The sequence below is a fragment of the Anabrus simplex genome, chromosome 4, assembly GCF_040414725.1.
Source record: "Anabrus simplex isolate iqAnaSimp1 chromosome 4, ASM4041472v1, whole genome shotgun sequence".
NCBI classification, from domain to species: Eukaryota; Metazoa; Arthropoda; class Insecta; order Orthoptera; family Tettigoniidae; genus Anabrus; species Anabrus simplex.
The window spans coordinates 204,598,488-204,611,421 of NC_090268.1; the positions used below are offsets into that span (position 1 = coordinate 204,598,488).

At 39.1% G+C, this 12,934-nt stretch overlaps 1 protein-coding gene across 1 annotated transcript in view; it reads left to right on the top strand.

The window, feature by feature from the left end:
* The window catches only part of Tnks (tankyrase), a 334,181-nt gene that overhangs the window by 94,344 nt on the left and 226,903 nt on the right, over positions 1 to 12,934 (top strand). Inside the window, exons 7-8 of the mRNA XM_067146370.2 lie at positions 10,913 to 11,053; positions 11,617 to 11,746. Coding sequence (XP_067002471.2) covers positions 10,913 to 11,053; positions 11,617 to 11,746 — 271 coding nt within the window. The remainder of the gene's footprint in view (positions 1 to 10,912; positions 11,054 to 11,616; positions 11,747 to 12,934) is intronic.

A 12,934-nucleotide genomic window follows, 5' to 3' on the forward strand; every position in this document is an offset into this window, starting at 1 on the left:
TGCTTTATTCATTGTATTGTTGTAGTGTATGCTTTTTGAATGTCCTGTACTTGCATGGAAGGTAATTGATGCCCTTGAAACATCGTGGCTTATCGAACATTCCTACGATGAGGGGAGAAAGTCTCTCACTTTCATGTGCATTACAACACACTACAATGACCCCCACCCTTGTACGATTTCCCGGCTGGCACTTCTCTCCTTTAAAACCATAAGTCCGTTTGGGTTCGGCATTTAAAAAAAACAATGCCGTTTCATTAGCATGGACAATATTGTTCGGTGCGTACGAATTGATTGTATGGGCCTCGCTTTTTCATCAGCTGTTGGTGTCGCCAGTGTTCACGGATTCTGCTTCTTCTTACACTGGTTTTGTGGCATTCCTTATTGCACTGAATACAAAAGAATTACGATTTCACTCATACTTAGCAAATACGAAGCACACGGTAGACACATCGAAGTGAGTGAAAGTACAGAAAACTACCCCTGCACGTTCCGGAAGACGCGTTCTATCATAAGGCAGATTCATTTCAAATTTAAATTACTCTGTAAAATACTATTATTTTAAAATGTAAAGGCAGTTTTGAATTAAGTCTGAATTTCGGTAATGGGACTGACATTGTTCTCTGAATGCCACACTATCCTTATTTTGAATTCATTTAAATGACATGCAAAACCCAAGGCCCCACACCGCTGGCTGCGCAGAAGCGTATGACAGGGAAAGTCATGTCCATGCGCGTACCGCCATGTTGCGGGTGTTTCTCAGCTTGACGAGATCGTATAGAATTCATGTATGAACTTTCGCACATATGAAAACACCCGGCCTAGTAAATTAATGACAGCCTATACCGACTACCGTGTACACACACAATAAATATACATATCAAGACTGTGGTAATATTAAAAGGTACTTCTGTGTAAAAAAAACTGAACAATCTACACAAATCCTTTGGATAGCCCATAGGTGGCGCACATAAAAAATTTAAAAAACCTATAGGAGACTGAATAAGACTGAAAAATACACTACTACAAAAATAAATATATAAATAAACACATATTTGAATTTCAGTCCCCGAAAACAGAAAAAACAGTATACAGGCTTACGGGTACCTCATAAATGATAATGTCGCTCATTTTAATACAAGGGTCATGTTGTAACTGTTTTGTTTGAATATTCGGAACAGATACATGCAATTCAAACCTAGGCTCTACACTTTTGATTTATTAAAAATACGAAGTCATGTTCAAATGACAGCAGTCTACAACTTAAGTACGATTACATATCGTGAGATAAAAATTGCCTGTCTCTTAACAGACTGGAGGGCACATTAAATATTTCCTATGGCAATAATCTTCAATATCAGCAAAAAGGAAACCTGTGAAATAAAATCTTTCTATGACAGGCACATAGCTTATGATTCCTCTTTTATAACTCATTACAGCAAGTTTTACTCAATTCTCTGAACATTTTGTTTAAAAAGTGTACATGACTGCAGAAATCTTTCTAAAATGATCCGATACATTTCTTGTCATTTTATGAATATGAAATGCCGGCTCTGCTGTGTAGGGGTAGCGTGTCTACCTCTTACCCTGTGGCCCGGGATTCAATCCCCGGTCAGGTCAGAGATTTTTACATGGACCTGAGAGCTGGTTCGAATTCCACTCCGTCTATGTGATTACAACTGCGGAACTATCTGACGGTGAGATAACAGTCGAGAGGATTCATCGTACTGACCACACGACACCTCGTGCAGGCCTTCAGGCTGAGCAGCGGTTGCTTCGTAGGCCATGGGGTTTGGTTTAAATATGAAATAACGTAATTGGATTAGTAGAAGTTAAATTGTCATTTCTATGTTATTTGCACTTAGGTAAATGCTGCCTGACATTCCTTACACTGGCGCTAGTCTGCCTCTATTGTGTATATCTTAAAATTAAATAAATGTCTAGGGTTAGTCTAAGTTTCTCTGAGTCGTTTAGGCCTAAGTAAGAAAGTTATAATTTAAGATGTGAAACCCTCCTCATAATATTATCTTTTTAAAAACCCGCATTACTGTTTTTACAAACTCAATCTGAATTAACATTATCTGAGCACAAATAAATATTGAAAGTGCATTCTAATTTTTCTCGAAGATGGGCACCATGATTTACACCAGAAAAAATGAAGTTGAATGTAAAACACTTGCAAGAAGATTAATATCATAGTTAAACAGTTGTTTTGATTAGCGTTTTCTAATACAGACAAGGATTGACAAGTTTATAATGAGATTTATTTAGACTTTATATTGTCATTCCATTCCTGACACCGTCGAATGACTGGAAACGGGCTGTGGATTTTCATTTTTATTTTCATTGTCAAATTTTTGTGGAATAGCATATTAACAATTGTATTCTTTTATTATAAAGCAAGTGTAAAAAAAAAAATTAAGAATTTAAGACATACGGTACTAATAAATCATTTTTCAGATAATTTGAAGCAGTACTTTACTCTAATATTAAAAGCGCTATATCAAGCTTTATCATTCATGTCTTACGGATTCTAGGCCCAAGTTTATCAAATTTGTAATAACGGTAGGTCTACACAGTCTGTATGAAAATCACGTAGTCTTTTCCAGAACTGCTGTTTAGTTCTAAGCAATTATCCCCGATGAATTGGAAAAGGGCAAACAAGAAGAAGCCTAAAAATTATAAATTTCATGTCCTGCTCTCTGAATCATCCACCCTATAACCTGTTTAGTTCTCGATTATGGTAATTGAAAGTTATTTTATAACAGTTCAATTTCTACTTGCATGCGAAAAGAAATACCAAATACCTTCTGATAACAATCTGTACAAATTAAGGCTGCACACGAATTTACATTCGTGAATACCTTTCTATTCCACACGTAAGGCCTAACTTTATGCCTAATATTGCCGATCAATTTAACTACCGTAATGTATCAGCTCCTACATTTCTTGAAAATATTTGACCATATATTATCACTCCGTCACATATAATACTACAACAGATCCATTAACTATGATTAAAATCGAAAACATGCACGGGACTGTAAACATTATCACGTGCTACCCGTTCAATATTCCACATAGCATCAGCGTGCTCTGTGAGTCTAGATAAGTAATATTAAAGTCTTTGGCAAAACCCTACCCCATATTTCCGGGAACGAGTGCTTCGTCGTATTAGGTGGAATTTTGAATTAACAGATTTTGAATTATAGAGGTTCTACTGTATTAGATGGAAAGTTTCCTTTTAGAAGTGTTTTTCTTCTCAGAACAGGGAATAGAATAAATTTGGCTTAGTCAGCTAAAACGCATAACTGTGCAACATTGCTTTTTTTAAATCACTTGTTCTGGCAGTAGTGCATTTAGAGGGCTTACTGTGAATGGTATTGCGTAGTGGCATTTCAGACTACACCGGCGACTGGTCAGCATTTCTAATTTGAGAAAGCAAATAGGAATTTTGGTTCCGCAGATGAGTAACTTGACAATGATAGGCCATCAACTTTTCTTCGTTGGTACCGGGGAGACGTTGCGCATACCTGCCAACTTTCACGGTATATCAGTAAAATTTACGGAAATTGCAGCATTTTACGGTTTTACGGATGGATGGTGTCATTTTACGACTTCGCAGACAGAAATTTTAAACGTTAACATTCAATAATCGCTCCACTTCCGTACAGTCAATTGTTTGCGTGGATCGAAGAACGCTCGGTCTTGGTCGAAGGCAAGTCCACGATAGTCGATAACTCATTCTTTGATATGATCGATATTTTTACCCGTGTGATGTTTGTATTGTTATTGGAATTGAATTTAAAGCTGGGATAACAGTTCTTCCGTGTGAATCTCCGGTGTCGACAGGCTTTGCACCGAAAATTCTTTGTTCTGCTCCGTTCGCTTGTTGTGATTTAACCTGTATTCTTTGACGAACTTTGTTCAAGATGTTTGCATTCCTTGAAAGTTTTGTCTTTTCAAGGGTATGACATATTTTAATGAAGTGTTTGAGTTTTTGTGTTATTACTTTGTGCTTCACAGTTTCCTTTATTCGTTCGACTAATTACTTTCGTTCCAGTGACTGGGTATACCGCTATTAGCGAAGCCCATTAAATTATAAAGAAGAAAATGATAACACTGATCTAAGATCAACTAATCCAAGTTCAATTTTAATCTCAGTTCATATGTGAGCGCTTGGCAACAGCGCAAAAACAGCCGAGTGTCGCAAGTTGCATTGAGCAGTGTGAATGTTCACTCATCTCTTTCAGGGCCCTCATCTACTGCATTTACAGTAATATTGTGCAGGACGAATGCTGCAACTATGATTACTGAAACACGAGCTAACTTCACTCTTAGCCCCATACTGAGACAAGGGAACCGTCTTTTCACAACCCCAAATGTTCTTTCTATTGCTGACCTGGTTGCTTTATGGGTTCAATTATAAGCTCGCTCTGCAGCTGTTTTGGCATGAAGTACTGGAGTCAGCAGGTAACGACAACATTGATAGCCATTGTCTCCCAGGAGTATGCCTTCTGTAAAGTCGCCTGTTTCGAACTGAGCATGCACTCGTGAATTAATGAAAATATTGCTATCGTGAGCAGATCCTGGCCTTCTTGCTACGATATTTAGGGACCTGAGCCTAGCATCACAAATAACTTGAACATTTAACGCAAACCACCCATGACGATTCCTATAAACTTTTGCGTTATCGCCCCCCTGGAGATATTATAGGTATGTGGGTACAATCTATAGCGCCTATAACACCAGGGAAGTGTTTTACATCGAAAAATCACGCATGATTTTCTTCACGTCATTTTGTTCGGAACTGTCTCTGCGTCTACATGCAGTAAATCATCAACGACTAACTGAAAACTTCCCGTGGCAAAGAATCTCTTAGTAACAACATGTGCATTGGAGACTAAGGTTTGTTTCTCTTGGTAGTTTTAACTAGATTATCACGCAACCTGAGTTCTAGCTCTTCCACTGTATCTTTTCCCAAGCGATACCTCAGTTTAAACTTCTTATCACTTAATTCTCCCATTGGATTTCCTCTTTCACAGAACACATGGGAAGCCCGACGAAATTCATCATTTTCATCATCAGAAGGTATATCTGAGAAATCAGAGTAATCGGACATCTGTAAAATACGAACGAGATAAGATAATAACGTAAGCAATTTATCGAGGTTATGTTGCTTATTACATTACACTGCAGTAAAAGAAGCGTAATATTGCCTATATGCGGACAACTATAGCTAGCAATGTATGAAGTTGACTTTAGTGTATTTTTTTAATACCATTTATCGTAAAAACACAGGTAATATTTTTTTAACAATCAGCTGTTCTTGTATCTCAAGTAGAAAACAACTCCTTGAACTAAGATCAAACAGCTTGATCGGAGAAATTTCTCCAATCAGTTGATCTTAGTTCAGTGCGAATTGATCTCAGATTAACGTTTATACAATACAAATGTCAGAGTTTTTCGTGAACCGAGATCAATTTCGTCTCTGATCTAAGATCAAACGGTTTATACAATTGACCCAAAAACTGTACTTATTGCCAAGTGATCAATTTGGTTTTCTGTCCGTAGATCAGGTGACTCCCGCGAAATCTTGTGGCAGTTCTTATGTGGAAACAATGATCCACCTACAGCCAATCCAAAATTACTGCATAGATCTATGAATTTCTGGCCATTATTATTTTCTTCTCCTATTCTGTGTCTGTGTTCCATAAAATCCGGCTGGCATAAATTTTGTCTGGTTTCTGTAATAAGTTTAATTCAGGTGTGCGAGGTTATTAGCCCACAGCACCCTAAGTCCAGTGGAAGGGCTGTCTCCTGTCTACGTTAGACTGCAGGATTTTTCTGTAGGGGTTATTTCCCTCAGCCTTTAAAGATCCCTCTTTACCACAGGGCAGTGGTTTCTTCTTTGTTTATCCCCAAGAAGAAGGGCTGCCTCCTCCGCCAGCTTCGCCGTACCAAAGGACTCCTTCTCTGCCATTGCTGCCATTAAGGTCTTCACCAGAGCCCTGTTAGCCGTCACTCTTCAGGGTTCCGGTAGGGCCTTCACAGCTACCATAGCGGTCATGGGACACACACAGTCCCCACTGTACATCACCTCTAGGGCAATCCCCTACTTCATGCCATTGCCCACCTCCCACGACGTGGGCGAGGGGTTGGCCTTGTGGGAGGCATATGGAGCAATAGTGCTCAAATAACATTTGTAAAATTGGGAGCACCGAGCTCGATAGCTGCAGTCGCTTAAGTGCAGCCAGTATCCAGTAATCGGGAGATAGTGGGTTCGAGCTCCACTGTCGGCAGCGCTGAAGATGGTTTTCCGTGGTTTCCCATTTTCACACTAGGCAAATGCCGGGGCTGTACCTTAATTAAGGCCACGGCCACTTCCTTCCAATTCCTAGGCCTTTCCTCTCCCATTGTCGCCATAAGACATATCTGTGTCGGTGCGACGTAAAGCAAATAGCAAAATCAAGCTCAGATGACTAATTGACCAATTTTGTTGATTTTCTGATTTCTCCTGCTTTGTATGTAAACTACTGTACCTGAAATCTTGTTCCGTTGCTGAGCGACTTGCTTTGTTAATATTTTGTATTATTTAAAAAAAAAGGAGGAGAAAAGAAATATAACTTTAATTTGAAAGCTTTTAATTAATCTTTTGATTGTAGCAGATAGATCCATTCATGCCCACACCTTCTTTCACCTCTGTAATCCACAAAAACACGGTAACAATCATAATGCAATATTTTAATATTCCTGTAATATTTCAAGCACCGTCGTAAAATTGATTCAAAGTTCATTTGAACTACAATTCACAGAACTCATTGACAACATTTGTAAATTTGAACTGAGACATTTTAATGAAAATGTATACTTTTAATATAATGAATTTGTCACGAAATATTTTAATATTCATGTAACATTTCATGTATCTAGCCACATATCATAACAAATGTTATTGCACTGTATATATGGCTCATATTTCTAGTTTTATGACTTTATAGGAAGGTATTGTTTTAGGACAGAAAATTGTGTACTTAATTAAGGCTGATGATGACCCCTAGTATGATCGAAATTAGTCCTTCCGTGGTGACTCATTGTAATGTAAATACAGGGTCTTTATTTATGCTTGGCAGGGACTTTCTCGCTCGACCTTGGCTGCCAGTGACAGTTCAGTTGCCACTTACCGCACGTGCGTATGTACGGCAGAATACTGTGCTCAAAATCATTATCATGCATTTTACTCACCATGTTTACAGTTAATGCTGAAAATGTTCCCCATGCGCTGCCAAACATAATCGGCATCTCCTAATAAAGTTTTTGTCTACTCTACCAAGTACTTCAGCACTGATGGATGCAATTGCAACTCTTGTATTGTCTAGACTTTAAGTTCATAGGGTTGTTCCCATCAACTACTTTTTTTAACATTCCCCACAAATAAAAATCACATGCCGTTAAATCTGGACTACGAGGGGGCCACAGATTTTTACTTATGATCCTCGTACCAAACATGCTTCAGTAGGAGATAACAACCTTTACGTCTATTTTTATTGTTTACTGAACCTGTAGGTTTGAATCTCTTCGCCAGTTGTTTTATTGTCCGATTGATAGGAACGGGTCTCCCTGGAAATTTCGCTCAAAACTTCTGTCTTGTCCTAGCGCACGATTTTCTGCACTTAATGTAAGTATTGTGCAGATATACTCGTTCACGTAATGAATATTTCACATACTTTACAGCACTAGACACAATCACAATTTAAAAAAAAGACAATACGACATACAGTATGCAGTAGCTTCGTTGGTCACTGTACTATCTCGGAGCTCAGCTCTCAGCAACTGCCGAAGTGCCCGAAACCACGCGTGCCAGTGGCCAGTAGCGGCCTGTCATCGGTGGCCAAGTTCGAGTGATAAAGTCGCTGCAAAGCATAAATAAAGACCCTGTATATGCATTGCAAATAATATTAAGTATTGAATAGGTAGAATAAACCATTTATGTGAAATTAAATTATATGTACGCTACAGAGGTAGACATTTGACTATGAAACACAGATGTACCGCATGACTTACAATTGTGTTTTCATTGCATGTGTCGTATGGACGAAACTATTCACAAATTTGTTTGATGTCATTGGAGTTGCAATAAGGCTTGTAACCGCTTTGAATTTGAATCGTTCTTCTCTGACGAATTATGTTGGGGGGGTTCTAGTGTGCAATTTTTTTTTTCATTTTCTTTGTCTCAAAAAGCCAGATATCCCCTGTGGGTGGGGGACACAGACGAATACACCCTCTGCCTGTCGTAAGAGGTGGCTATAAAGGGGGACCAACGGATGATTGTATTAGAACCATGAACCTACTTGTGATTAGTACTATCATGCAGGGAACACCATGAGTCGCCATTACCCGCGAGTAGTACCATTGTGTTAGGTACACAATAGGTATGTGATTAGTAGTAACAGAGGCCACTGTCGGCAGCCCTGAAAATGGTTTTCTGTGGTTTCCCATTTTCATACCAGGCAAATGCTGGATCTGTACCTTAATTAAGGCCACGACAGCTTCCTTCCCACTCCTAGCCCTTTCCTATCCCATCATCGCCATAAGACCTATCTGTGTCGGTGCGACGTAAAGCAACTAGGAAAAAAAAAAGGTAGTAACAGAAGGCGAGTCTGTATGGGTTTTCCAGTACCCGTGATTAGTACCTTTGTGAGAAACACCACGGGTCTGGGTGTTGTCTGTGATTAGTACCACTATATCAGTGACACCGTGGGTCTGCGTTGCCTGTGATTAGTACCCACTATATGAGAAACACCACGGGAATACTGGTGCCCGTGATTAGTACACCTAGTTGAGGAACGCTATGTGTTTGCATTGCCTATGAGTGACGCCATTATGTGAGAAACACCATAGGTCTGTGTTACCTGAACAAAGTAGAATAGTTGTGAGTAGTACCATAGTGTGTGGAACACCCTGAGTCTACGCTACTTTTGGTTAGTACTGCAACATGACATACCACGGTTCTACTTTACTAGTGATAAGTACCATTATTTATGGGGGGCCGTTGACCTGTATTTTGGACCCCTTTAGACAACAAGCATCCTCAATTCAGCAGGATTGTGCTTTAGAAGCAGTCCCTTGGCCAGTAATTCTGTTGTTTAAGTTTCTGGGTCAGATCCACTGATTGTTTTAAATTTGTATCCATCCAGTCATTCTTCATCACCATGTTTTTTATTTTGGTCAGTGGATGATTTTGAACTTTTAAATTGTCATTACATTTCGTCTCATTTTGGTACCATTAGGGGCCGATGACCTAGATGATAGGCCCCTTTAAACAAGCACCATAATCATCATTAAAAGGCCAGGTGGGTCTAGTGCACGAGTATATATGGTAAATGCGCATGGTTTTTCCGATTGCTCTCTGTTTCCAGCAGCAGACATGGGCTCTGACTACAACTTGGTCATGAAATGCCAACTGATGATGAGGAAAAGAAGAGAAGCAAGGAGACAGAATTTTACAAAGGTAAAATTAAGTGTATCCTCCTATGATGCATTGAATTAGGGGCATACACTTAATTTCACCTATGTAAAGTGAAAACTATCAATATGGAATTATTCTAATATCTTGTAAAGGACATAGAATGTAATTAGAACATCAGGAAGTAAGGAAATATATCAGGAATCATGTTGTACAATACCTCAGGGAGAGAGATTTATTGAAGAAATAAATCATCCGTTCTCCAGTGAGGGTGACCATTTGGATCCGGAATACAGTTTCAATTTCAATGAAGTTTAAAAATATCATGAAATGTAAATTTAATCGTTAATGCTGTTATCTTTTTTCCCAGGGTTAGTGGGGGAGGAATGTCAATCACGTTCTCAGGTACAGATTGAAATGAATGATTTGCAGAGAGTCCCTCAGTATCTGTATTACTATTTTTTCTAACTCGCAGAATGGAACTTTCAAGTTTTGTAGGAAGTTCGATGTCTGACTAGGGTGGGTGCCTCTTGCTCCGAATAGCAGGCCTCTAAAAATCCAACGATCGATAGGTATTTTATACTTTGATGAAAGGTAAGGCAAGCATGGAACATAAATAGCTTGCTTTTCTAGGTCCACATCCTGAGCCTGATTAAGGTCTCTTTCAAAGTGAATGGTGGGATCTAAGACCATTGCTTTAATGTCCTCTCTGTTGATGGCTACGATGTCCGCCCTCCGATTAGAGTCATTGGTAGAGATGCAGTGAACCTCCTCGTGCACTTCCCATCCACGCTGTCTCAAGCCTTGAGCAGTCGACGTTCTTACACGGTGGTGGCGATGGTTGCGCATTAGTTCAGTGCTCCGGCAGAATCCCAGCGCATATCCAAAAATGGCTGCAATGACCTACCGGGAACCGACCTGACTGTGGAGTTGTTCGCCTTGGAGGTGCAAAATCAAAAGTGGCTTACAATGGTCCTAGTTAGTTCATTTCTCCGCTGCTTCAGTTGATCGTGGATGTAATTTGGTATAGGGCATGCTTAAAATCTCTTTCACCGAGCTGGATAGCTGCAGTCGCTTAAGTGCGGCCAGTATCCAGTATTCGGGAGATAGTAGGTTCGAACCCCACTGTCGGCAGCCCTGAAAATGGTTTTCCGTGGTTTCCCATTTTCACACCAGGCAAATGCTGGGGCTGTACCTTAATTAAGGCCACGGCCGCTTCCTTCCCACTCCTAGCCCTTTCCTGTCCCATCGTCGCCGTAAGACCTTTCTGTGTCGGTGCGACGTAAAACAACTAGCAAAAAAAAAAATCTCTTTGAGAGTGCTATGTTGCTGGAGCCTGATCACATTGTTAACAAATTTTGAAGCTTTGGAATTACCTACTTGCCAGTGCAAATAAGAACTTTGCCTGCCATAACTGAAAACACTGAAATGGTTCCTGTTTGTTCACAGCTCTCCATTGGTGTGCCCGAGAAGATAACGTTCAGGGATGCCGGATCTTGTTATCTTACAATGTAGATGCCAGTATTGTTTCATTACAAGGATACACTGCTGCTCAGGTTGCAACTGAGAATGTTCTGAAACTTCTTCAAGGTATGTGAAATATATATGTAAATTTTAAGTAGTCCTCATAAATAAAATTATAGTTTTGTCTGTTCACTTCAAATTTTTGCCTCAGTTCAGTTCAGGTTTTGTTGTGTCTTCATTTGTTAAATCACAGGAAAATGGCTGTGTTAGCAGTATGGAATTAATTGCTGTAGTCTTGAGTCACTGAAGATATCTGGAAAAAGTTGTAAATTTTATGTAGAGAATTGTTTTTTATTATATTTTTTGCTGGTGTGTATTAATTTTTTTTCTTAAATCCAAAATTGTTGTACTGGTTTTTGCCCATTTATATTTTTATATTTAACCGTTCATCTCTAACGCTTTGCCCTATAAGTCGTAATCTTGAACTTATCTGTAGGGTACTTGTGCTCCGTGCTGTTCACAAGCAAAGACAAAATTTATCTTGCAAACTAATACATTAATTCTTCAAATTAAAAAAAAAATGGGGTAAGAGTCTGAAATGTGTCATGAACTATGGTGCATTTCTAATTTTAAGTGTTGTTTATTTTGTTATGACGGGGATTGTATTTCAGTTCATATTCGTCTTTCAGATCCTCCTTCAGGCAGTGCAGATGTAGAATGCCAGCTCCTTGAAGCAGCCAAAGCTGGAGATTTGGAACAAGTTCAACGTCTGTTGACCACTTATTCACAGATTGTAAATTGTCGAGATCTGGATGGGAGGTAAATTTCATAGTTCCAGACACTTAAGGGATTTATTCGACTTATAATTTGACCGGTATTGATATTTTGAGAGTAGCATTTTGTGGTGTGCGCAAGTCCAGAACAACCAGTGTCTAATGAACTGGTTGTACTGAACTTGATGGACATGAATGCTTGGTATGGAGGTTTATTTGCAGCTAGAGGGTTGTGCAGTAGACACTGTGGCTTGTAATTGCCTTCTCATCTGCAGTTTTAGCATTGGCATTTGGTTAAAGTTGAGAAAGGTATGCGGCTATGCACTAAAAATGAATCAGATCCTTAATACGTAGACTTTCATGACCACTAACTGACATAATATTAATTTGGCAGTATTAGGTTGCGTAATGCGTAATGTTCATAATCTGCTGACATGTTTCGATCCTGCGACCAGGGTAGTTTTCAGAGCAAGAACAAATGACGTATTGGCAACTGTCACTTCATAGTAACCAGACTCAAGATAGAGAGACCCTGTTAGAAATATAGTTCAATCCAAGGCCTCCAGAGTGTAGGAGAAAGATGTTGACAAGTTAACTCTGGAGGGTAACCATGATCTATTCAGTATATAGCTGTCACATTTGTTAAAATTATTCTGGTGTTCAGCAATTTCTATTGCCTCACAAATTATTCTAGGTATAAAATATTTCTCTTTATAAATGACAGAACTTGAATCAAAAATGATTTGGTAGTCGTTATGTATGGCATGTTCATGCCTGCTAACGTTTACGGTTCATTCATAAAATTTATAGAAATTACAGCATTTTACAGTTTTATGGATGGATGGTGTCATTTTACGACTTCGCAGACAAAAATTTGAAGCGTTAACATTCGATAAACACTCCACTTCCATACAATTGATTGTTTGTGTGGGTTGAAGGCAAGTCCGTGATAGTCAATAACTCATTCTTTGATATGATTGGTATTTTTAACCATGTGATGTTTGTGTCGTTATTGGAATTGAATTTAAAGCTGGGATAAAAGTTCTTCCGTGTGAATCTTAGGTGTCAATAGGCTCTGATCCGAAAATTCTTTGTTTCGCTCCGTTTTCTTGTTGTGATTCAACCTATATTCTTTGACCACTTCAGGGTTCGTTGTTCACAAAGTTGGCGTTCCTTGATTCTTTTGGCCTATTTTGACATATTTTAATGCCATGAACCTGCTACGCAGGCGTAG